Source organism: Diadema setosum, chromosome 16 (genome assembly GCF_964275005.1).
Source record: "Diadema setosum chromosome 16, eeDiaSeto1, whole genome shotgun sequence".
Taxonomy (NCBI): Eukaryota; Metazoa; Echinodermata; class Echinoidea; order Diadematoida; family Diadematidae; genus Diadema; species Diadema setosum.
The window spans coordinates 28,048,904-28,074,110 of record NC_092700.1 but is presented as its reverse complement, the minus strand read 5'-3'; the positions used below and the strand labels follow the sequence as shown (position 1 = coordinate 28,074,110).

The 25,207-nt window shown below is 37.9% G+C and overlaps 1 protein-coding gene across 1 annotated transcript in view; it reads right to left on the bottom strand.

Annotated features, from left to right (window-relative positions):
• Positions 1-24,734, bottom strand: part of LOC140239787 (oxysterol-binding protein-related protein 1-like) — a 90,394-nt gene extending 65,660 nt beyond the window's left edge. The window contains exons 1-9 of the mRNA XM_072319606.1: positions 24,116-24,734; positions 23,576-23,736; positions 21,930-22,041; positions 11,285-11,370; positions 8,714-8,926; positions 5,227-5,271; positions 3,538-3,608; positions 3,017-3,080; positions 882-983 (exon numbers count right to left, since the gene is read on the bottom strand). Of these exons, the coding sequence (XP_072175707.1) occupies positions 882-983; positions 3,017-3,080; positions 3,538-3,608; positions 5,227-5,271; positions 8,714-8,926; positions 11,285-11,370; positions 21,930-22,041; positions 23,576-23,736; positions 24,116-24,734 (1,473 nt within the window). The remainder of the gene's footprint in view (positions 1-881; positions 984-3,016; positions 3,081-3,537; positions 3,609-5,226; positions 5,272-8,713; positions 8,927-11,284; positions 11,371-21,929; positions 22,042-23,575; positions 23,737-24,115) is intronic.
• Between the last annotated feature and the right edge of the window lie 473 nt (positions 24,735-25,207).

The window sequence follows — 25,207 nt, the reverse complement described above, 5'->3', positions numbered from 1 at the left end:
GGAGGAATACAGTGTGAGATCCACCAATGTAACAGGTGTGACAACGATATCTGTTGTAAAACATTCAAGATATACTGTGACACGAGCCTGCTGTATGATGTCTACGGAAAATGTGAAAACAAGGAGTGTGTGGGAACATGGGCAGAGAAACAAATGCCACACACATCACCAACCCCACACTCAACTCGTCATAAGATGAAAGACAATCAGTGTGTGGTGGATCTACAAATTGGTTCCTAGAGGGAGTGGCATCATTATTGCTGGTGATGAGAGAGGCTGTACGCAACGGGCCGTTAACGATCGCCCCGTCACTGTACAGGCATGCTAACCTGGAAACATTAAACTGCTCATTACTTGAATATGACACCATTCTGAAGCAAATAATTTTCACACAACAATAGATATATAATGTACTCTTAAATGAATCCCACAAGGATTGAAACAATCATCATTCCCACTGATTCCCACTGATCAGTTATTAGCCATCCCCTTTAACAGCCATAACTTCATGAGACTTCTTAATCCTAAAACTTTAAACTCAAATTAACTCTTTTGCAGAAGCAAAATATCATACATTGTATGAAAGTGGTTTAATGTCAATTCAAAATAATGCCAAAAAAACTTGAGTATATATTTGGAGTTTTACTTGACCATGGCTCAGTTTCGCAAGGCTATTGATAAGACTTTCATTTCAAGATGAATATCTGTTTTTACAGCAGTAGCCACGCAGCAACCAGTCAACTTCAAGCATTACTATTTTTGTTTGTTTGTTTGTTTGTTTGTTTGTTTGTTTGTTTGTTTGTTTGTTTGTTTGTTTGTTTGTTTGTTTTTTAGGACTCTATTTTAGACTGCTTTAGACTCTGCTTTTGTGCCTATCTTACCGCTCTGTCAAGATCGGCAGAGAATTTCTCGTCCAGCATCCAGAGGTGGGTGGGGCCTTGGTGGTATTTCAGGGAGAAGAGCTTTGGATCGTCGATGTTGACCTGGGCAGCAAATGAAACAGGCATACATTGTATTTCAACTCTAGTAGTAGCAGGTACAATGGTACAGTGCACTCCAATTAAAACAAACATGGTTTTAACGAAATTCTGGTTACAACAAAGTAAGAATTCAGGCTGCAACACAATTTCCGCTCTATCTTTTTTTTTTATTGTTTATTTGTTCAGTTATAATGGAATTTCAATATAACGAAAGAAAACTGCCGGTTCCGAGAACTTTGTTATAACGGGAGTGTACTGGAATCAACATTGACATACTACAGGCTACCTATGATAGAAGCTATTAAAGTTCTTTCCCTTTTGCTCATGAGGTAGGAGGTTCAAGAACTCACTAACTAACCCACCTTTTTTTTCTTTTGACTCAAGCAAACCCAGGTTCTCACAGTTAGGGAGGGAAACCACCACACCCAGTGTCAGTCCATTTACAAACTTTGCAACCCCAGGAAAAGGAGGCAAAATCATTATCAGAACCATTGGGAAGCCCTCTGTATTCAGTAGAACCACATGCATTATGCATAAGTGTATGATCAATGTACAGCCTAACTGGAACAGTATAATCATAACGTTTCAGGCCAACTGCATGAGGCAAGTACTCAGAATGGCAACTTTTAACAGCCTGCAAGTCAGGCCCTAAAGCAAGGGCAGTAAATTAACATGTGATTTTTTTTTTTTTAACATCCAAATGCACCGGTTTTCTATTGTAAATTGACTCATTAAATTGTGTCCCATTTTGACTGTTTGAACTAAATAATTATTGGATATGTGGTCAGCGGCCTGTCCTCTAGCTCCAGGTCAAGTAGACAACAAGCTAACAGACCCTCTGAAAATAAACCAAGTCTACTAGAACCGACCTGTCAACCCGACATCAAGCCCCTTCCCCAAGCACGGAGGTAGGGGTGGGCTAGATAAGTTTATTAGATTTTCAGTAGGCTTCTCCCATTAAGATTAATAAGATTTTTATCATCAATTGCACAGACTCTTGAATTTCTGTTTCATTCTTCCAAATTGTGCCACATATACCATATCATCTATCAAGTTGTTTTTGCTAACTTCGAAACTAGTGATTTCTTCTTTTGTCTTTGTTTTAAAACAGTATTATATGTAAATCATTATCAGTTATATTCTGAACTTTGATGTGTTCATTTTGTATCATTTTTATAAGTTAGAGTGAAAATAAATGTCAATTCAATTCGATACAATTTGATCATTCACAATTTGTCATCCAGCTTCACAAAAAAAATAATAATAATGAAAAAAGAGTTGTGAGAAAAAGGAAACAGTTATAACTGATATATATAGCAAAAAAGATGACACACGTCCAAAACACTGACCTATTCACAGGGAGACAGGTCGGTTTACACAAATTTTTAGGGGCCCCGGGCCACCTCTAACATTGAGCCCTGGTTTATTCATACTCATCATGTATTGCAGTGGTGCTCTACAACAATGTTGTGACTTTACCTCAAATATAGTTCAAAATGAAAGGCACAGTGAACATGACATATCTTTCACAAAGGTTTCATTTCTCTTTTATTTTGTTTTTGTTTTTCAAATTACCCATGCTAGAAAGGTATTCACCAAAATTTCAACATTCCAACATATTCCCCTCTCAGACAAATGTATTTTGTCTTCAGAATGGAGAATCAAATTCCAAATTTTGCTGGATGAACTCATCCCTCTTTCTCTCACTGTGGTTTTTAATTGCAATCTAACCACTTGCAAATTGTTATAAACATCTCATTCTGTGCAGCATTTTTATGATTTTGTTAACAGCAATATGTCTACTCGACTGAGTGGCAACTGTTTCAGACTAATTTTGCAAGAATGTTAATGAATCAAAATGTTTTTAAATTGTACTTCAGGGTCCAATTTCATAATGCAGGTTATGAAGATTGGAGCCGGAACAAAACACAAGCAAGCAAATGCACTTATTGCCGAGGTGACTAAAACTACTGCAATTCACAGTGATTAGGATTACAAATCAAAGTGTAGTGATGCCCAGAGCGCCTTCACCTTACCCTTATTTCTGCTCCTTCTAAGCTCTTGTAGCCTTGCCGCTTCACACCAGCATACGCATCAGCCCTGCAAGTGGCAAGTGAAAAATAGAAGGCAACTATGTCATTGGTCTCTATGGCAACTATGTCTTAGCAAGGTTATTGAAGATTAAATTTAAAAAAAAAAAATCTTCTACTCTTTTTTCGATGAAAATTATTTTTCCATTTCATTGTTATTCATAATTATCACTTATACTAAATTGCAATATTTCTCATTCCCCTCAAAACAAAACAAAACAAAAAATCTCTTTTCTCTTCTTTTTTTTTGGGGGGGGGGGGGGTGGGCGGTAACTGCATATAGGTATGTATCATATGGGGATTCACATTATCTCAGGAGGCAGAAGACTGAACCTAACTAACAAAAACAATCATTCATGTTGCTAAAAGGCATCAGTCTACAAATAACAACAACAATGATTAAAGAAGAACTTTTCTTCATGTTCAAATTGTTGTGATCTCTAGACCAAGAAGATGAAGAACAGTACCTGTTCCTATAATAGGTCAGCATCCCTTGATCTAGGACCACCCAGAGATGTCTCCTCCTCACAAGACCAGCCTGAGGAAAAGAAACAAGGAAATAAATACAGCATCAGAAAAGAAAACAAAATAACCATAAATGATAAGTAAAAAGAAAATGTTGATGGTGGTGATGATGGTGATGATGATGGCACCATGATGATGGCAGTGGTGGTGGTAGTCGTGGTGATGATGGTGGGGATAATGATGGTGGTGATGATGATGGTGATGGTGGTGATGGTAGTGGTGATGAAGATGGTGATGATGATGGCGATGGTGGTGATGGTGATGAAGATGGTGATGATGATGGTGGTGGTGGTGGTGATGATGATGGTGGTGGTTGTGACAACGGCAATGATGATGACAGAATCACTGGAAATTATGATTGGTAGGATGGCATTAATGATGATGATCAGGTGACATTGGTAGCAATGATGATAACAACACTGACAGTGGCGATGAGGAAGAGAAGGAGAGGGAAGAGGAGGTGGAGCAGGAGGAGGAAAGAAAGGGGACATAAAGTGGATGAAGAAGAGAGAAGGAAAATAAGGAGTAGAGAGAGGAGGAGGAGGGAGGAGGAAAATGATGCCAGTGATGATGATGAATATCTGATTTAATTTCATTTTATTCATCTTCTCTTTCATTTTCAACAAAAATGTAAATGTATTTCAACAAACAAAGCAATGAGGGAAGAAAGATCAAATGTTTCCTACTTTAAAAGCAAAGATGCCATGCATCTGCAAATGGTCAACATAGTTGACCATTTGAAAATCACCTTGAGAGTCTGTAACAAATACTGGTAACTAAACATTGTTGCTTCTAATATGTGAAACACTATCAATGCAACATTGAAACAATAAATAGTGGCTTCCTAAGGGGTGTTACAACATACCATACTTTATTTTCATCACGACGGACAACAATAGTGAGTGCTTTGACATCTTAGTGAAGAGCACCGACGAATGCTCAGCCTTATGGTCATATGAGGGTATTTATATTATATTGGATGGCTATGAATGGGATACCAGGGAATATTGCACGAGTTAGGACCAATATTGCATGAATTGAAGATGAGTGCAATATTGACCCTAACGAGTGCAATATTCCCTGGTATTCCATGAATCAAGGCCATCCAATATAATTATTATCATCTATACAATCAAGCAGAGCAAGCATAAACTGCACAAAATTACCCGGCTTCTACTCGTCTTGGAAGTTGACTCGGCAGTCACATCCCAGCGCTGAAAAGGGGAAGCCCCTAAAACTGCGTATGAAACAAACAACTAGCAAGATGTCTGCGCGCTTGTGAATTGTAACAAAATGACGCGCACTAGTAGCAAGTGTTTGCGCATTCAGCAAGCGCTCGCGCGATAGATGAGACAGAATTGAATATGGTGTGATCTTGAACGGCAAGTAACAACGGTAGCCTATGGAGAATTAATATGTTGGCCTATGCGTTTCGTTCAATATGCTCTGATATTGAACGGTAAAAATTGAGCGGACTACAATACGCGTTTTTAATGCGCCGCTAAACGTCTAGATATAGATGATAATGCCCTAACATTGCATGACGACACACCACATTTTCCTTCCAAACAACATCTGGAATTCTAAGTTGACGTTCCCACACTTTGATATTATACTACAAGTTTGCTCACCCTGTAGAGAGGCCCTTCAAACTTGTTGACGTAGCTGTGAATGACCTGAATGTACAGATAAAAGGGAGATAAGAAAATAGGGGTCCTTGATAAAAATCAGTCACTTTGCACATCAAGAACGCAGAACTAAAGCACTGCGAGGAGATTTTTCATATGCACCTGAAATCTAAAGACTGCAAAATTTGAAACTAGTTTTACTACTAAGTATCCCAAGAGATCCTAGGGACATTCTCACACAGAAAATATAAATCTGAAGGCAAGTTAAGAAAGAGAAAAACGGCAAATACCTAGTGACATTCTCACACAGAAAATATAAATCTGAAGGCAAGTTAAGAAAGAGAAAAAAGGTGAAAATACATGTAATATGTGTAGGTCTGTACATATTCTTGGCATTTTATAGTGAAAGCCAAATCAGAGTGCAATATGAAAATCACATAAGTTTCCTGTCAGTAAATCATCTGATTTGGTTTTCTTCAGAACCTTCAAAATGGCAATCTCAGATCAAGTTGGAATGTTCTCATTTTGATTAATCAATATGTTTTATGCATAGGGATTTTCACAACATCCGTTTTCTCGAATATGACTGATGTATAGTGAAGTTTTCCTTTGTGTCCTGAGATATGTTAAAATATATCCTTGCACTTGAGCACAATGATTAGGCAAATGTTCCCCTTTTGAGAAAAATGTCTTGTCAATGGCACACTGCACCAGCAAAAGTGTATTCCATGCATACTATCTACAGTGAAAACTTGATATACAGAGATTTGATATAACAAAATACCTCATATAACAAAACAAAAACTAGAAATGTCGCTACAGCGACTGGTGTATGCCCCCGCCATAATGCATGCTTCTCCTAATAGGTCTATAGTACAATGTCTTGACAATGTGTGATGAAAGTTTCACACAATTGGCAAAATATTAAAATGACAGGTTTGCCACAAATGTGCTGAATGTTCACTTTCCTAGAACTAGGTTCAATTGGATGAATGATTAAAACGTCAGAGTGCAGATATTTGGGGGAACTGACGATTTTTACTTACAATAATCAAATTCATAATTACAATACGCGAACCGCGAGTGATTTTCACCTACCTTTATCTCGTACATCTTTTTACCAACGATCTATTCTTTACAGTGGTCCTATTCTGTGGAATTCTCTCCCCTTTGAAATATGCAATGCTAACTCTTTGAATATATTTAAATCTGGTTATAAAAAAATTCTCTTCAATAATTACAACCAAATTTATTTAAGTTAAGAGCATCAGTGTTTATCCTTTATCTTATGAGACATCAGATATTTTGTTATTGTCATTGTGTGTTGATTGTCATGTCTTAGTCTTGTCCTGTTCTTATGTTTTATTTGCTTCGAACACATTGGTAACAGAAATTTAATGAATGTTTTTAGGTCAGCCGAAAATAAGGGACATTTCCTTTCTGGCTGCTGCCTACCATAGCAATTCCTTTTACACTGTTTAACTGATAGTTTTGCAATTGTATTCTAATGTTGTTGTACGTGTTTGTTTGTTTTTATATCTTCTTTGCTTTGGTGAAATAGAGAAACTTGAAACTTGAAACTTGAAACTTTTATAAGTTTATGCATTGACTAATTTTCAAGGTATTGAGAAAAAAGTATAATTTCAGTATCAAATGGTAAAATAGTATTATCTAAACCTGGCCTTTGACCTTTGACCTCACAGTTCCGAAGAGAATCACTGTTAGGTAGAACATGCATAAATCCTAAGTTTCATGATAATACCTTGAGTTACTTTTGAGATATGGAGGAAGAAGTGCAATTTAGCGCTTTGACTTGACCTTTGACCTTTTGACCTTTGACCTTTTGGCAAGAAACTTCCCACAGAATATATATTGGGTTATACATGCATACATCAAGTTAAAAAAAAATCCTTCAGGCATTGCATAAATATAAGGAAAGCAGTGATATTTTGAGGAGTTGACCTTGACCTTTGACCCCCTGACCTTTGACCTATGACCCCTCACTTCCCTAGATAATCACTGCCCATCGGTGCATGCATATATACTAAGTTCCATGAAGATACCTTGAACCATTTGCGAGATATGGAGAAAAACATGAAATTTCAACCTTTTTTTCACAAAATAACCTGTGACCTTTGACCTTTGACCCTGTGACCCTAAAATCCAAACAAAGTATTATCCCCCAGGATATACCCTCATACCAAGTTTGATGCAAAACCACCTCACGGTTCTTGAGATATCGACAAAAAAAAAAAAAAAACGGGACGGACGTACGGACGAACAGACGGACGGACGGACGGACGGACGACCCGAAAACATAATGCCTCCGGCCACTTCGTTGGCGGAGGCATAAAAAACATTCTCCGGTCCCATTTAATTTATTTCCTTTGTCATGTATTATTTATTGACTGCTGATATAAAAAGAAAAATATCTGATATAAAAGAACAAATTGTCTTGGTCCCAAGGATCTTGTTATACTGAGTTTCCGCTGTACAATGAATGGAGTTCAGAGAGTTACAGGTTTACATCTGAGCAGTCTTCTATAATTTATCCAGCAGAGTAGCCTCTTCAGTGTTAGCTTTGTTCTCAGAGTTGGTCCTGCCATTAATAGCTTTACCCTGCAGTGCCAGGAACCCATTCTGCACACTGTGGTAAAGACTGGGCACGGTGGGTAAAACATCTTGTCCAGTGACACAGGCTACTACCTATGACCTCTCTTTAAAAGTCTACAGACCTATCCACTACACCACATCACCTCACCTAACTTCATCTTGTTCATGAAAGTGTTAAGCAGGTGGCATTTGAACCCATGACCTTGTGTTCAAGAATCTACTGCCCAATACTCTTTACCACAAGGCTCTCATCTGCCTTTGTTTTGTCCAGAAATACATACAAGGGAAGGATTTGAATCTAGGGCCTTCCATTTCAGAGTCCCAAGCCCTATCCACTAAACCACCCTGTAAACCAATCTTGTCCAAGAATGCATGCGTCTTTGAACCAAACGAGATTTGAAGCGAGGGTCTCCTGTTACGGCATCAAGAGCCTCCACAGTGACCACACATACCTTCCTTTTAACCCTTTTTGTGTCAGGGACTTTGGACAATGTGTACAATGCTACATAGAGTTTTCTGTGACAATCAACACTCAAAGCACAATAAGGGTTCATCCAAAGGGTTCCATGGCATTTTGCTCCTGTGACGATTGCTCCCATGAAATATCTGCATGCTAAGCCAAAAATAAATTCTACCAAAAAACATAACCTGAATACTAATCCTAATCCTCACATTAAACTAAACCTAAAACTCCATCACAACTCTAACTCTAAGCCTAAGTCCTTGGAGAAAATAAGACGAGAATAATTGTCGCAGGAGCAAATGTCGTGTCACCGATCCAAAGACCTATATATGCACAGGGTGGGATTGGGATCCGGGACCTCCTCTTACACAGAAGTCCGGTGTCTTTTCCGGTGAACCAAAGTGCCCAGCCTACCTTCATCGGTCTGACGCTCAGCAGCTGCCTCAAGTGGAATGACTGGGCCAGGTCCAGGGGAGTCTGGTCCATGCTGTTCTTGATGGCGGTCTTGGCTCCGCCCTGCAGCAGCAAGATGGCTGCCTCCCTCTTGTCGCTACAGCTGGCCCGGTGGAGGGGTGTGTTGCCCCGGTCATCATGGCAGTTTATATCTGGCGGCCTGGCAGCATTGAGCTATAAGGGGACAAATGAACAAACAAAACATGATAAAGAAATGATTTTTTTTTTCATGGCTACTACTAAAACACTGATCAATTCAGTGCTTATTTACGTCGATGTTGGGCAATTTGTCAATCAGTTGCAATGAAAACATCTCGGCGGAAGAATTTCACTAATTTGAAAAAAAAAAATTTCTATGTAAATGCCCAAAAGTTACACTGATCAAATAATCTGCTAAGAGTATACCAGTACATCGCTGTTACTCGAGTACACTCCAAGGAGATTCTGTACAGTATTTTGTTCCATCAATTATGCCATTTATATTTCTGGTTGATTTCTATCAACTGTGCTAAAATTGTTGTATTAATTGGTGTTGACTTGCAGCTTGTTTCAATGGAAATTCCCTTCTGTGAAAAATCTGACAAATTGTCCTACCCATGGGCTAACATAACTAATGTTCCACTGGCATGTGACTAACCACTGTGATATTCTGCAATGTCTATACCATTCGCTGTAAAACTTACCTTTGAATACATCAAAATACCACAATACACACAGCAAGATGTAAGTTTATGCTAGGCAATGTGACATTTTATCACAATCTACATTTTCTATACTGTATATTTGCTATCTACATGTATTTTTATACATATTTTCACCCAATACAGCGTTAAGACTGTGCAAAAAGAAAGTTGTGCACTCCATTCATTCATTCTGGATGCACTCAGAATTACATTGGTATTGTATTCAAAGTGAAAGAACTTTCACCTCAAGAACAGCTACAATGTAGTTGTAGATTTAAAAACAAAGCACAATATTTCGATCCATATCAAAACACCACACAGTTCAAGACTTTGGACTTTACCTCAACCTGGGGAAGTAATTTGCTTTTCATTTTGGCAATGTATAAGGGCAATATCTGGATGGTTTATGTCTTTAGGGTATTCAGACCACGGCTGATTTTTTTTTTTTTTTTCAGCATAAAAGTGCCGCTCCATGATCAGAGTGCTAAAGTCAATGAAGTGTACACAACACATGGCGGCACTTCTAGAGATATTTATGATCATACATGACTAGGATGACAATTATATAGCGTGCATGAGAAGCGTAACTTGCGAGAGGTTTATTATGTATCAGCATTCTTCCGGGCACTTGACAGTGTCTCAAAGTACTCTGGAACCCGATCCTCACCATTAGAATTCCATTTATATTCTCTTGTAAACTACAGATAAGATATCAGAAAAAGTTTAAGACACATATATCCCAACCCTGCTGTGACTAAAATCTTCTTGAATTTTGTTCCAAACTGATGCGAAGCTAATCATGCTACATGTATACAGTAGACTCCCGTTATAATGAAGTCCTCGGGACTGGCAGTTTTCTTTTGTTATAACAAAATTTCATTATAACCGAACATATAAACAATAAAAATACAAAGAGTTAATAATGTTGTGCCCTTAATTTTTACTTCGTTATAACCGGAATTTCGTTATAACTGTGTTTGTTAGAACGGCAGTGCACTGTAGTGATTCCCTACAAAAAGATTTTAGGCTATGTAACAGCAACAATAACAAGAACTTTGAATTCAACATATCCTCTACAAGTCATAGGTGTCTGGAAGGATATGTAGCATGCACTTTGTGATATCTTAATTACTGTTGAACAGACACTAGAAAGGGGACAATTCATCAGATGAGAAGAAATTTTAGTGATCTTGAACAGTAGGAGTGAAAAGGGTGGACAGAAGAACAAGTCTTGTTCTGGTCAATACATCGACGTAGCGTGTGCCGAGGGATATGCTGCTTCATACTGCTACACTGAAGAAGATAAATGGCTATGATCAAGCACTCCCCGTTGAGGCACAAGTGGCAGGCACAACGTCTTGCCGCACCATTTCAATGTGTCAGTCAAACTACTCATCTGATCACGAACACATTGTGCAGCTACACATACATATAGCTCAATGGAGACATGGAATTACCTGGTAACATTGCACTTAATTACCACTGGAAACTTAATCATTCATTAGTTTTGACGGCAAGCATCTTTCTGATTTCTACTAGTACTACTATAACCACAGCACTAACATTACAAGACATAATAACGCTACTTATAATGATCAATGATGATTATCATTATTATCAAGATGATAATCTTGATAATCATAACATTATTGTCATTATCATTGTTATAATTATTATCACTATCATCCTATTATTAATGTTAACAGCAATAACAAAATTGGCAATAATAATACATTACAATTATACAGTGCCTCAAGATTAACATGAATTCCTATAAGTTTCTTAATGTCTCAGTGAGGTGATACATGATTCATTACACATCTACTGCCAACTTATATTTTACACTGACCAGTTTTGTGAGCATTTCCACGTCACCCTCAGAGGCCGCCTCTAGGAGGGACCGATGAGACTTTAAATCCTGAGACTGTTCAGCTCCTGAAACAAAGAAACAATATTAAAATGGAAAAATATAAATATTTACATATGTACACAAGTGTATATACACATACAGTACTATCTAATAGAGTTGGTGCCAATGTTCAGCAGTAAAAACCCACAAAACCAATCAAACAAACTAAAAAACAAAAACAAAACAAACTTTCCCTTTAAAAACAGCATATAACATAATGGAATACCATCAATGTGTAACAAACACTTCCAATAGTGTCCACAGTATTTACAAATTCAGAAATGGAGCATTCATAAACATAATGTAATGCAGAATAATGAATGGAAACATCTATAGGTAGTGTCAATTCATCATTGCTATTTTGAACATCACACAATTGATCTAGACATTGATGGTGTGTGAGTCACAAGAAGGTCATAGCACTATATTATCTAATTTGTGATTGCAACCAATATCACTACTTCATGAAAATACACCTAGCAATAATATTCCACAATTTATATAATTTCTATGCCTGCCGACGATGAAAAACTGAAACCTTCTGTTTTGTTTGTTTAATCGTAATCTATTTACTAATATTGATACGCTTCAGCATGGAGACGAGTTTAGCATTTAAATGGTCTGCTGTGTGCAAGATGCAGTCACTGAAGATCACGTATGGCAACGCAGGGGCGGATCCTGGAATTTTGTAAAGGGGGAGGGGGCACAAAAAATATTTCTGATGGCACTTCTGGGTTTCATCAGCTGGCAAGCAACCCCCCCCCCCCCCCCAAAAAAAAGGCTTCAGCACAATTTTCTGGTGCAACTATACAATCAAAAATTAAAGGGGGGCACATGCTCCCCACTTCATGTTTTTTTTCCATTTTCATTTCATTTATTTTATGAAAAATTAAAGACGGGACACACGCACGGTGCACCCCCACCCCCTCCCCCCTTGGATTCGCCACTGCAATCACACTATGAACATCAGCAAAATGTTCTCTTATACTATACATGTACATCACATGACTCTATGAGTCACTTTAAGTTTTGTAACATGCATGCATGCTTTTCTGCCTGAGGCCCCTTAAATTTTCATTTTGTGTCTTTTTTTCATGTACCGGTATGTGTGTGTGTGCGTGCGCGTGTGTGTGTACACCGCTGATAGCGTAGAGATTAGTGGTGTAAACTCAAGTTTCTTATGGCATCCTGAATCGTGTGGAAAACCATTCTACCAGGAGGCCCACTCATGAAGTGATTTGCAATATGATTGCAGTACCACATGACAAGTGTGATTAATATGGTAGTACTTAAAGGGAAACTCCGTCCGGATTTATTACTGTTTTGTATGAAAACAGAAAATGAAGGAAGTAAATCATTTCAAATTTGGGGGGGGGGGGAGAATTCTCAAATATTTGGGCACAGACAGAACTAACCCACTACTGAAGGCATTCAAACATGTTAATTACTCTGATCACATAGCAAGAACATTGTATGAAGAAAACTTTTCTCAGAAGAAAAATGAAAATTTGGTAAATATTTGTGTACAATCTGAATGTTCAGAGAGCTGCACAACATTTACATCACACACAGATGGAAATTTGCCTTACTCTCTAAACCTTGAAGTTCACAACTTTTTTTTTTTTATCGTGCCTGATTTTTCACCAAATTTTCAACGGTCTATGAACTTCTCGGATTTTTCTGTTTGTGCAAAGCAAGATATTAGGAGGAAATTTCCCTCTATATGCACACAGCTGATTAATTCTTGCCCTATTACCACTATTGCAACTCAAGCTACTGACAGTGACAACTTTACAAGCATCATCATTAATGAAATGGGCCCCATTTCTATTTGTGTACACCATCAAGGCCATTGCTACAAAATATTTAGTTAAGATGTGTTCACTTTTGTGAAGTATGCTAAGGAGTTCACTTTTGAAGGCAGACCTATTTTTATTTCACATGCCACCTGTAGCATTAGATAAAGAGGCTACCATGTCACTGGGGTCATTAATCATCCTTTTCCTCTTTTCACACTGGGGCGCTGTCATGCCATCAAGAACTTCTAACATGCAGTCACCTTAGAAATTTAAGAGTTTATTCAGATTTTATTCAATTTTTCTTTGTCATATTCTTTCTTCCTCTTCTCCTCATCCTCCTCCTTTTTCTTCTACTTCTTCCTCCTCCTCTTCCTGCTCCTCTTGTTATTATTATTATTATTGTTATTATTATTATTGTCATCATCATTATTATTATTGTAATTATTATTGTTGTTATTATTATCATTATCATTATTATTATTATTATTATTATTATTATTATTATTATTATTATTGTTGTTGTTGTTGTTGTTGTTGTTGTTGTTGTTGTTATTATTATTATTATCATCATCATCACTATCATTATTAATATTGCTTTTTTCTTCATCTTCTTCTTCTACTTCTTCTTTTTCTTCTACTGGAAGGGACATTCGCTTTTCACAGCAAAATGATGATTTTAGTCGTAAGCCCCTGAAATGCCAATGGCTAGTGTTTTTATTTTGTGTGCAGGGAATGTAGATGAGTGAAAATTTGTGTGGTTAACTGTCTGGTTCATGTACTATCCATGTATCATAGAGTTGCCAATTTGCACCTGATTGATCATAACTTAACTCTTAACGTGCCATGGTCGCTGAACGGCGACCTTAGTCCTGACGTGCCATGGTCGCCGATCGGCGACCAAGAAGAGCGAGAAAAGCATTGATCATTTAATTTCTTGTGGTACCGTAATGTGTTACACCAAGAAACTGCCAGTGATGTGTTCTGGTAGCTGATTAGCATAGCCATCTTTTCCACTAAAAATATGATCATGCTTACATTGGAAAATTTTGAGTAAATACATGATTTTTCAGCTAGATGTATTTTTTTTCGCGTCGGGAAAATCCGCAGCGAGCGCACCCTCTGCGAGATGTGTATGGATCAAAAGTCTCATTGGTAAACCACGCGTGTGTATGCTATTGAAACTGCGTGTATTGTCTATGCGGTTCCACTCGCATTGTTCTGCTTGGATGCTGTCCTGCGGGAAGCTGCTTTCATTTTGTCCCTCAAAGAGGGTCAGCTTTCGTTCGTCGGTCAAGTCTTTCATCCTTTTGTTTTGGTGGACGCCACTAATCGTCTCCACGCTAGCATAGGAATTGCGTGCGGACAAAGGCCTGCCGATTTCAATAGAGTACCCGCCCGCGGTCCGCTTACACAAAAGAAGGATTAGTAGATTCTTCCTTCTCAAGTGGACAAAAGACACTCTTCCAGGGCCTGGGACAATTACTTTAGTTTCAAATACAGGATCTGGGACTAAAGGACTCAAATTTGGGAATGAATTACTGAGGCAGAAAGATAAATTGCTAAGACAAAACAAACTGCTAATATCTTTGGAATCTTACAATTCTAGAAGGCAATTTTGTTATCATTTGAAAGAGGAGATGTTGCTCTAAAACTTTCTCACAGAGTCAAGGGAGCGTTCTATTGAAGAAAAAACACGAATGACTCTTTTTTTCCATACTACACAAAAATTTCTAATATTTTTTTTTTTTGATGTATCAATTGTTTCTGCAATATTTCAGGTTCAGATAGATATTATGGCAAACTGACTGCATGGCACGAAAGAACAAACATTTCTTGATATATGTAACTAGAACTCAATTCAAAACAGTCAATGGTTTCAGAGATATGGCAGTTTTAAATTACATTGTCAGTCCAGTTTCGAAACGTTCTGGCGTTAGGCACAAACCTCTGGCACGTTAGGGGTTTTGGGCCTGGCACATTAAGAGTTAAAAATCTACAGACTATCAGTATTTAAACCGTTGACTCTACTTTGCAAATGAATAATGAGAAGGAAGGAGAGGTCCTTCAAAAAGATTGGCCTTTGTTTAGTGCTCAGCTCTGTGTCACATGACGTCTTGTTTCCGCTGATTACTTTCAAGGTAAACTCTCTTCTATCACTCAACAATGTACCACATGTTTGTTCCTGCAGTGAGGCTATTCAACCCCCACTCAGTCACTACTTTCATGCTGTACTATTAAAACAAAATACAGTTGTATCAATTGCGGGATAAAATCAACCTGACTTAAAAGGAGAATGAAACCCGAATATACTGCATATATGTGAATTGAACTGTAGTGGCCTACTCATCCAGCAATGGCTGTGCCACCAAAACTTTTAAAATTCACAACTTTTGAACAGATTGTCTAATTTTCCACAAACTTCCCTGATATGTGTTACCTAATATTGCTGTTTTCATTCAATTCACACATTTTTATATTTGGGTAGTATTCCCCTTTAACTCACTGAGTCGGAGTAACCACATTCCTGAGGGATCAAGCTGTAACCTTTTACTACACAATTCTCTATATTCAACGTTTGTGGTTCAGAAATCTTCTCTTTCATACAGGCACTATTTTGGTCACATCATTCTTTATCTTTTGGTTGCTGAATCCCCAAAGGCCTCTAAATTTCAACCTTAATTCTCTGTACAAAGGAAATAAGCCCTACTTCCCAAATTATCATAACAAAACTGGAAGTTTTCTATATCACTTGCTCAGTTTATTTATATCCATTCACCCAATGAAATTATCATCTGACTTCCCATTTAGAAGGTATAGGTTTACATTCCTAATAGAATTTGGGTAACCTTCACCTTAAACCTTTGACCCCCAAATTTTAGGCATATATGATACATTGTTATCCTTCTTACCAAATATTATTGTCATTGGAAATTCCCAGCTAAAGTACACAAAATTGGAAAGAAAATTTCATTTTAATGAAAGCAACAGAGTACAGTGGCCTTAATCCAATCAACATTATCATACACGGTGTAATGTGGAAAAACTGTTCATTCATTTCCTACCCGTCTACCAAAACCACAATATCACTGGACATTCCCATTGAGGTATTGACAGGACACTTTTTGGTAGGAGCAATTATCATCATTGTCCTTAACCTTTGACCTGGCACACCTTACACTCAATATTGCACTGTTTCTTTTCTCTCTTTTGTTTCAAATTGTATTACTATTGAACATACCTTCAAGTGCATGTAAAGTTACAAATAGGAACGAGATATGAAACTCGTCAGACTGACGAGTTAGGTGATACGCTTGGGGTCATCAGATGTCGGTCATCTGTGATCGACAAAGAAAAGAATGTGGAGGCACATTGAAGTTATATTGAGCGTGCATGCAAAACCGTTTCTCTAACCTCTCGGCCACGGGACATCCACGGAAATGGTAAGGCAAAAAAGAAATGTTTAGATATTACAGGGAGAAAAGTCAATGCCCACTCAACCAACGTGGCCGCGTGAACATGTACTAGTATTGCATTGCTAGACGGAAATGCGGCCTTGTAACTACTGATGTCGCTATGCCATTTCTGGCAACTTGGGAAAAATACGTGCCGTAAACATAAAACCTATAATCGGCTGGTTTTGATACCTTGCCTTTAATCACAATTTTCAGTGTGATGACGTCATCAAAGTACGAAACAATGACATGGTCTTGAAAGACAATTGTTCAAAGTACAACACCTCCGTCGTCGTCATTACATACTATGATCGGTTTGACAAAGTCAGTCTGCAAAATTTTGCAGCAGTCGAAGCAATATGGTCTCCAACACAAAGAGGGATATGGTGTGTGTGTGTGTGTCTGTGTGTGTGTCTGTGTGTGTGTATAGGTGCGTTTATATACGAATGTGATTTCTACATGGACGAATATGTAATACAAATTGAAGAAAAAAAAAGTGAAGTAGCTAAGTATTTTGTTTCGTGATCTTGTGGGGTTCGAACCCGCACGTGTGCAACCTCACGTCTCTGAGACGTCGCCTTTAACCACTCGGCCATACGTCTCGACGAGAAAAGATGAGGAACGTAAACTTATGTATGTGAAAGATGAATCAGGAATCGTTTTGTCCACATTCCATTCTCATTTTCAGTTTTAAACTGCAAAATTGTCAAACTGATGAGGAGATTTCAAAGAATAAAATGCATGATTACTGCAGCTTATTCTCTCAGTTACCACATACTTAAGTTACAGAGGAAATGGAGCAAAATCAGCTGAGATAAAGGTGCTTAAACGTTGTCAAGTCAATGCACATAAAAAAAAAAAAATCACCTCCCATAGACACAACACGTAAACTTGTCTGATTTTGAATCTTTACCTTTATAACAATTTGAAGTATGATGGTAAGTCAGTGTGGAACGTAAGCTTCTACGTGAAAGATGAATCATGACGGTCACCCGTGACCGACACATCTTCAAAGGGATCAGTTATTAGAAGTGGAAGCCCCCTTGCCAAGCATATTATTATCTCAGCAATTCCAAAGCAATGATACCCTTACATTTAGGCATACCATAATTTCCCTCTGAAATCAATGGTAGGTATTATTCATGTACAATTGCTTGCCTTGTCCATAAACTTTCCTTTACAAACTTTTAATGAAACGTGTCATAACATAATTCTGTAACTCCATTAGCAGGGATTGACTACATAAAGAAAGATATATCAAATTGAACGCTTAGCGCGTATAACTAAGGGGGATTTTAGCCTGATGCTCTGTTCTTCACTGCTCAGATACCAACAACACTCATTACCTACGGCTACGTATAGAGAAACAGCCATGACGAAAATAAGTTTTTCCTTTTCTTCGGCAGATAGACACACAACCCCTTTAAACCACACTATAATTGACATGGAGGGACATGAAAAAGTTCATTACTACTACGAAACAGTGATGCCTTCTACTCATGTGGCACAAGATACCTCTATAGCAACATAAAACCTGTCTACAACTCCGTTATTGCGTCAAACAATAACATCCTGGAATTTCAAAGAGATGAGCGAGACGCCATACACCTGGCCTAGAGTTAATTCATTCGGTTGCCATTCCTGCTCCAGTTGAGTTATGTGAATTATTTTCCGACCTGTCTTGTGACAGTGTAACAGGAACAAACGTAGAGAAAAGGAAAGAGAAAAGGAAAGGTGGCAAGCGGGGCACTGTACCATGGGCAATTTAAACAATACGTATGATAAATGAAGCAAATCCAACCTCCAGCCTCCGACAAAAAAAAAAAAGGAACTTGAGTGACTGTGTGTCGTGGGGTAGTATAATTGATAAGATAATACGATAAATGACATCGATCGGAATAAAGCTGAACTGCCAAAAGAAAAACAAAGAAAGAGAGAGAGAAAAAAATGATAGCGTCCTGCGGGTCTCGAACATCTCGTTCTAAAGTAGTGCATAATGACCATGCAGCGTGATAAGCGACTATAAAGCCACACGGCTATACCGAAGATTGGATGTGAAATGTATCTTTAATATTTTTATATATGTATATATATATATATATATATATATATATATATATATATATATATATCCTAAATCTTTATACCATTTACAACATGAAAAAGTTCATTACTACTACTAAACAGTGATGCCTTCCATTCATGTGGCACAAGATACCTCTATAGCAACATAAAACCTGTCTACAACTCCGTTATTGGGTCAAACAATAACAACCTGGAATTTCAAAGAGATGAGCGAGACGCCATACACCTGGCCTAGAGTTAATCTATTCAGCTCCCATTCCTGCAAGTTATTTAAACGTACATGTTCCTACCTATCCTGTTACAGTATAACAATAACCAATGGAGATAAAAGGAAAGAGCAAACGAAAGGTGGCAAGCGGGACACTGTAACAAGGGGCAATTTACAACATTAAGTGTGACAAAATTAATGAAGCAAACCCAATCTCCAAACTCCAATACAAAACAAGGGAAATAGAGCAGCCGTGTTCACGGGTTAGGTACACTTGATAAAATAATATGATAAATGACATCGGAGTAAAGCTGAACTGCCGAAAAAAAAAAGGAGAGAAAAATAAAGAACGGAAAAAAAGTCCTGCGGGAGTCGAACTTCTCACATTCCGGTAAGGCGTTATGAACACCCAGCGCGCTAAGCGATTATGCCACACGGCTGTCCTGAAGATTGAGTGCGAAACGTAAATCTAAATACTATTGTGAATGTGTTGACTTGTGATGGCGCTATTCAACTTCTCACAAGTGGCAGCGTGGATTCGATCAATATACAGTTGCAAAGAAAAATTGGGAATCGTTCTGTACAGATTGCATTCTCATTTTCAGTTTTAAACTACAAAATTATCAACCTGATGAGGAGATTTGAAAACATAAAATGCATGATTACTAAAGCTTATTGTCTCATCTACAACATACGTATGTTTCAGAGGAAATGGAGCAAAATCAGATGAGGTAAATGTGCTTAAACGTTGTCAAGTCACAGATGCATGGTTTAAAAAAAAAAATCACCTCCCATAGACATAACACGTAAACTTGTCTGATTTTGAGTCTTTACCGTTAATCACAATTTCTAGTATGATGACGTCATCATATTTCAAAACCATCACATGGACTTGAGAGGCAAATGTTCAAAGTACAATATATCTGAATTTGGGATAATATTGAGCTTAAACAACAGAGATACGAGCAAATGAATGTCAGAAACAGTACCTCAAAAAAATCAATTCCACTTTTTTTATTTAAAATGACGATATGATGACGTCATCGCGTTTTCCTGGCAATATTGATACTTGGAATGTTATTTACAATTCATATACTTTTGTAATATGCAATAGAAATATAGGGTCAACGGACGATTTAAAGAGCTATGGCGAAATAAACAAAGACATGTTTTTTCACTATATTTGCAGAAAGACGCGCACGTGGAATTTCAACTTTGACGCCAGTGCATTCCTTTGTTATAGGTCGAAATCGATCGAAAATCAATGGATATTGTTACTCAAAGTATCAGGAATTCAAATCAGCCAAAAAAATTGCATTTTCATGTTGCTTACGGGCTCTGCGCGCGAAATTGCGCGGACGGACGCGCACGCGAGAAAATGTTTGAAACGCTTAAAATTGTCTGAAACTTCGAGATTTCCCATTGGGAAGTCGTTTTGAGCCTTTTAAAATTTTGACGCGCGCTTACGCGCGCATAATGATGACTTGTGTAACTAGCGTTAAGAAGTAAGATAGAGCGTGACCTGAACTTCATGTCCACCGAAAATGATACAGAAATGACATTTAGTTATGAAGTTATGATCGATCATGTGACAAGGTCCGAAAATCACAAAATGGCGCCTAGATGACGTCATAGATATGTTACTGTCATGAAAACCTTATTGTGGCTAGATTTTGTCATGAGACATGTTGACTGAAAATGTCATGTTATTTCGTAATGTCATTCTTGAGATATTGACGACACAAAATTGTCCAGAAAGAAAGAAGAATAAAAAAAAAATAAAGAGAGATTTTGACAATCACAACAGGTGATACGCTGATAGCGTATCACCTAAATATCAATTTTAGACATGGTTTAGTGACTTTTGACCTTGACAGCTCCTGCCCAGTATTGACCAATTTGGTTTGAGTACTGTTTTTTATGATAATTTCTAATTGGGGGGGGGGGGGTTCATGCTGTAATACAGTATGCCTAACAAAAGATAATTTATGCACTGACATTAACCAATTGAAAGTGTTTTTGATCTTCTCTGGAAGCCCCCAAGTTATGGCCGCCATAGTTACAGTGCTCTGAAGTCGGACTCATCTATTGATCAGCTCATCTATACAATACCTCATGCAGCATGCCTGGGCTAGGTACCAACAAAATTCACACATAAAATTTCTTTCATCTGAAATGGTGACTATCGATATCTAGAACTGACTGGAAGACAAATGGACTGACGAATAGACAGCCTAACAACAGAAAGGCTGAAATTTACATTACAGTAGCTGGAACTGATTCCATGAATTATGCCAATTTAGAAGTTGTAGTCTCCATGAATATGTGTGACAGATCATGAATGTCAGCAGAGAGGGTTACAGCTCGTTATTCCGAAGGTTCATTATTCCGAAGGCTCTTCAGTCCGAAGATTCGTTATTCCGAAGGTTCGTTTTTCCGAATTTCACTTTCGGATTAACAAATCTTCGGAATAAAGAACCTTTGGAATAACGCCACAAATGTTCGGATTAACGAACCCTTTTTCATTTTCAGATTAACGAACCGCTAGGTATAGGGAATTTGTGTGTTTCGGATTAACGAACCTTCGGAATATCGAACCTTCGGAATAACGAACAGCACCCAGCAGAGAGTAAATAATGAACGAGTTCTGACACACACACATGAAAGGATTATGCGTATTTCATGCTTGTTCTAGTCTGTGGACCACATTTACACCATGTACAAGGTACATGTATTCCACTTTAATAGTACCTTTGTGAATTCTGACCAATGCTTCCAATGTCCCATTGGGGCCGAAGCATAGAAATGATGGCAAAATACTGTAAAATATGATATATCTGCGGCATGAAATTTTCGCGAATTGGAGCCAACGGCTTTTTTTGCGGCACGTAATTTTCGCAAATTGCCACTGGCATTCAATGCATATAGTGTAGTGAAGAACTTTCATGTGCGTTTTAATTTCGCGAATCTTGGCGCTCGCGAAATTTGCGAAATTAAAATGCATACAAACATTCTTCGTTTTACAGTATTATCAGACTCACCTTGAATCAGCCTCTGAACTTCTTCACCGTATGCCACATCACGGGGTGACCTCCCCTCAGAGTTGAGAGCGAACACGTCTGCTCCATGCTCAATCAAGATCTGGACTAGGTCCTTCAAAACAGAAAACCATCACAAATTTGGTCAACGAAAAATGAACTTACATATTCAATCAAGATCCTGTCTAAGGCCTTCAAAATACAAAACCATCAGAAATACCACTCAAATAACTGAATGGACGATGATGCAACTTACAGCTCATAATGTATTAACTTCATTAAAAAAAGGTGCTTTTGTCTTACAAAATGCAGCTTTCCTTTCTTCATTCTGGAGGGAAGTATTAGGCTGCGGTTCACAGCAAAGGATTAGTGAGATATTAGTAATGATTAGTGTTGACTTTTAATGTGTCATCAACAAATAAGTATTCAAAAAAAAAAACAACTAATAAGACAGAAATGAAAAAAAAATAGTATCAGACAGATACTAGACAGTTTTATTTTCTTTGATGGGGACTGAAGCACACTGTCACCAATAGCAGACATAATGATATCAAGCAAGTTACGAAACACCTTCTTGTCTGAGCTCACCAAGACCTGAGGATTTGGCTATCATTTTGTCATCATTAAAATCCACGCCTCTGAATCCTAGTGAATTGTACACATATCTTACAACAGGAAAGATTGGATGGATCTGGTTGAATTCATTAAAATCTGCAAGAATTTTCAAAAAAATTTCCAACATCTCAAAGAAATACAAACATGTTAATCTGAAATGTGTTGTCAATGTCTGAATCAGTTGTGCATGATCTTGCAATTAAGAGATTTGGGTTTTTTTTTTTGTTTTTTTTTTTTGCATACGCCGCTACAAACACAAAAAGTCACAAAGGGCTCAAAAAAGGAAGAGAATCCTAAGTCGTATTTTTGAAACATTACAAATATTTATAGTAAAGTTAAGATTGATAACAGATACATCATTAGATCAGAAGACTTGACAAGTTAAAGAGATGGTATAGTTTTGAGATGGGGACTCAGGTTTTTAACTTTTTGCAAAATAATTATGAACCACTTATATAAGATATCAAAGAGCATACTGTACAGGCTGAAAATTTCGCGTACAGATATTTTCGCGAATTGCTACTTGGAGGACATTTTGGCGTGTTGCTAATTTCGCGGTTGCGAGGGTCTAACTGAACTGAGTTATTCGTGCGTTGTTATTTTCGCATGTTGTTATTTTCGCGGTTCAAAGGCGATTCGCAAAATTCGCGAAAATAAAACCACCGCGAAAATTTCAGCTCGTACAGTACAATTGTTAGAGGAATAAAAAAGTTTACTTGATGAAAAATCTGTTTTGAAATGGCTGACATATATCCAAAAACAAAGCAAAACAAAGTGCTCTGAATAAAAGGCTATGGGTCCCATCTTTAAATAAGGACCTCTTTGTTTTGGGGTCTCTCTGCCTCTTCAAAACTGATTTCATTCAAATAAACTTCAATTCCTCCTAGAATTATATGCTCATCGATATTTAATATAAATGATTTCTAATTACATTTCTCAAAACGTTAAATCCTAAATCTCCATGTCAACCAAAACTATACGCTGTACATACCATCCCTTTAAGTGAAAGCGGGTACTTGGTGAAAATCTATTACCTCTCTGCCGATGTAAGCAGCCTTGTGAAGCGGCGTGTCCCCAGTGGGATTGACAGCGTTGATGTCTCCACCGTGGGTGAGTAGAATGAGAACAACTTTCTCGTGGCCGAAATAGGAAGCAAGATGGAGCGGCGTCCAACCCCGATTTGATTTTTGCTGCCCTGAAAGCATAAAAAAGGTCACAAAACGTTTTAACCAATGATGATAGGTAATGAACATTTCCTGTAAAGCGCACACATCATTGTAATGTGTAAGGATCCCAATGTATTCTGACACAACAAAAGAAATGAGAAGAGATGTCAAGAAAGATGCAGACATTGAAATGAAAACACTACAGAGTGAACACATGAATTTTAAGGGGATGATTTCAGTATTCAACTATGTTGACATACATGTACAAGTACTTGATATCTAATCTGAGGCAAATTATTCCACAAGGAAGATAAAGAAGATTCGTTGATTTCCTGAATTCCCACGCATTAACCTTAACCTTGATTGGGTCTGTCATCTCAATCATATCTCATGAAACTGACCACTGACCTTTGCAATTCACACTAAATCCAGCTCTATCTAGCAGATCCTCGTACTTGCGGATGAGTGAGTAAACGGCTGGTCCGTCGCCATGGCGAGCCGCTAGGAGGAGCATCTCCTGGTCTTCCTGAACATCTCCTTTTCCTCCTCCTCCTCCTCCTCCATCCTTCAAATGCCTGGATGCAGCATCATCTACGCTCATCCTCCCAACCTTTCCCTGGTCCTCCACAGACTCATCCCTGACCTCCACCTCCTCATTTTCGGTATCTTTGAAGGACTCTTGACCATCAAGTCCATTTCTGCTCCCCTCATGAACAAGGGTCTGCTCCTGCTCAGTACATTCATTCAACTCTCCATCGCTATGGTTACAGTCAAAGAAACTGTCATCCTGCTTTGCTCCTCCTCCTCCTGTTCCTCCATTCTCATCTCTTTCTCCGTGGGTGAATTTTTCCAGATCGCATCTCTTAACTGCTGGCTTTGTGTGTCGACAGGTTTCATCAGAAGCTTGCGGACTAGCATCAGGTGGAGTTTCTGGACTTCCTCTGTAGTCTGTTGCCCCTGGTAGCACATCATCAGCATCACTGTCGTCATGGCAGTCCTTGAATTCTCCACTACTGTACTTTGCCATGATGAATCTCTGCATGCAGGTTTCTTCTTAACCTATGAAGTATAAGCAGATATTTATAGAAAATAAATAGAGCATCAATTATTTATGTTTCTTTTTGCCTGACAAAAGTTATATTGCTCTGCAGACATAAGATACATCAATACAATAATACTGTGAAAAGTGTGAATATAGTTCACATTGTCTTGCTGTTGTGAAGAGTTTGGACAGATGAATGAAACAGATATGAGGTTCCATTAGGTTTCCACCACATAAACAGCAATTACATCTTCTACATTGAAATTTCAACATCACTAATATCATGCATCTTTGCTTCAAAACCTACTACATAATGATACTAAATTTTGACATATATATGTTTAGAATATATGTTTATTGTACATGTTTTTCTTCAGCTTTGCTTTTCTTGAAATATGTTTATTGTTTTTCTCCAGTACCCGTATATGTTTTGGACATTCACTTTTTTTTTTTTGGAA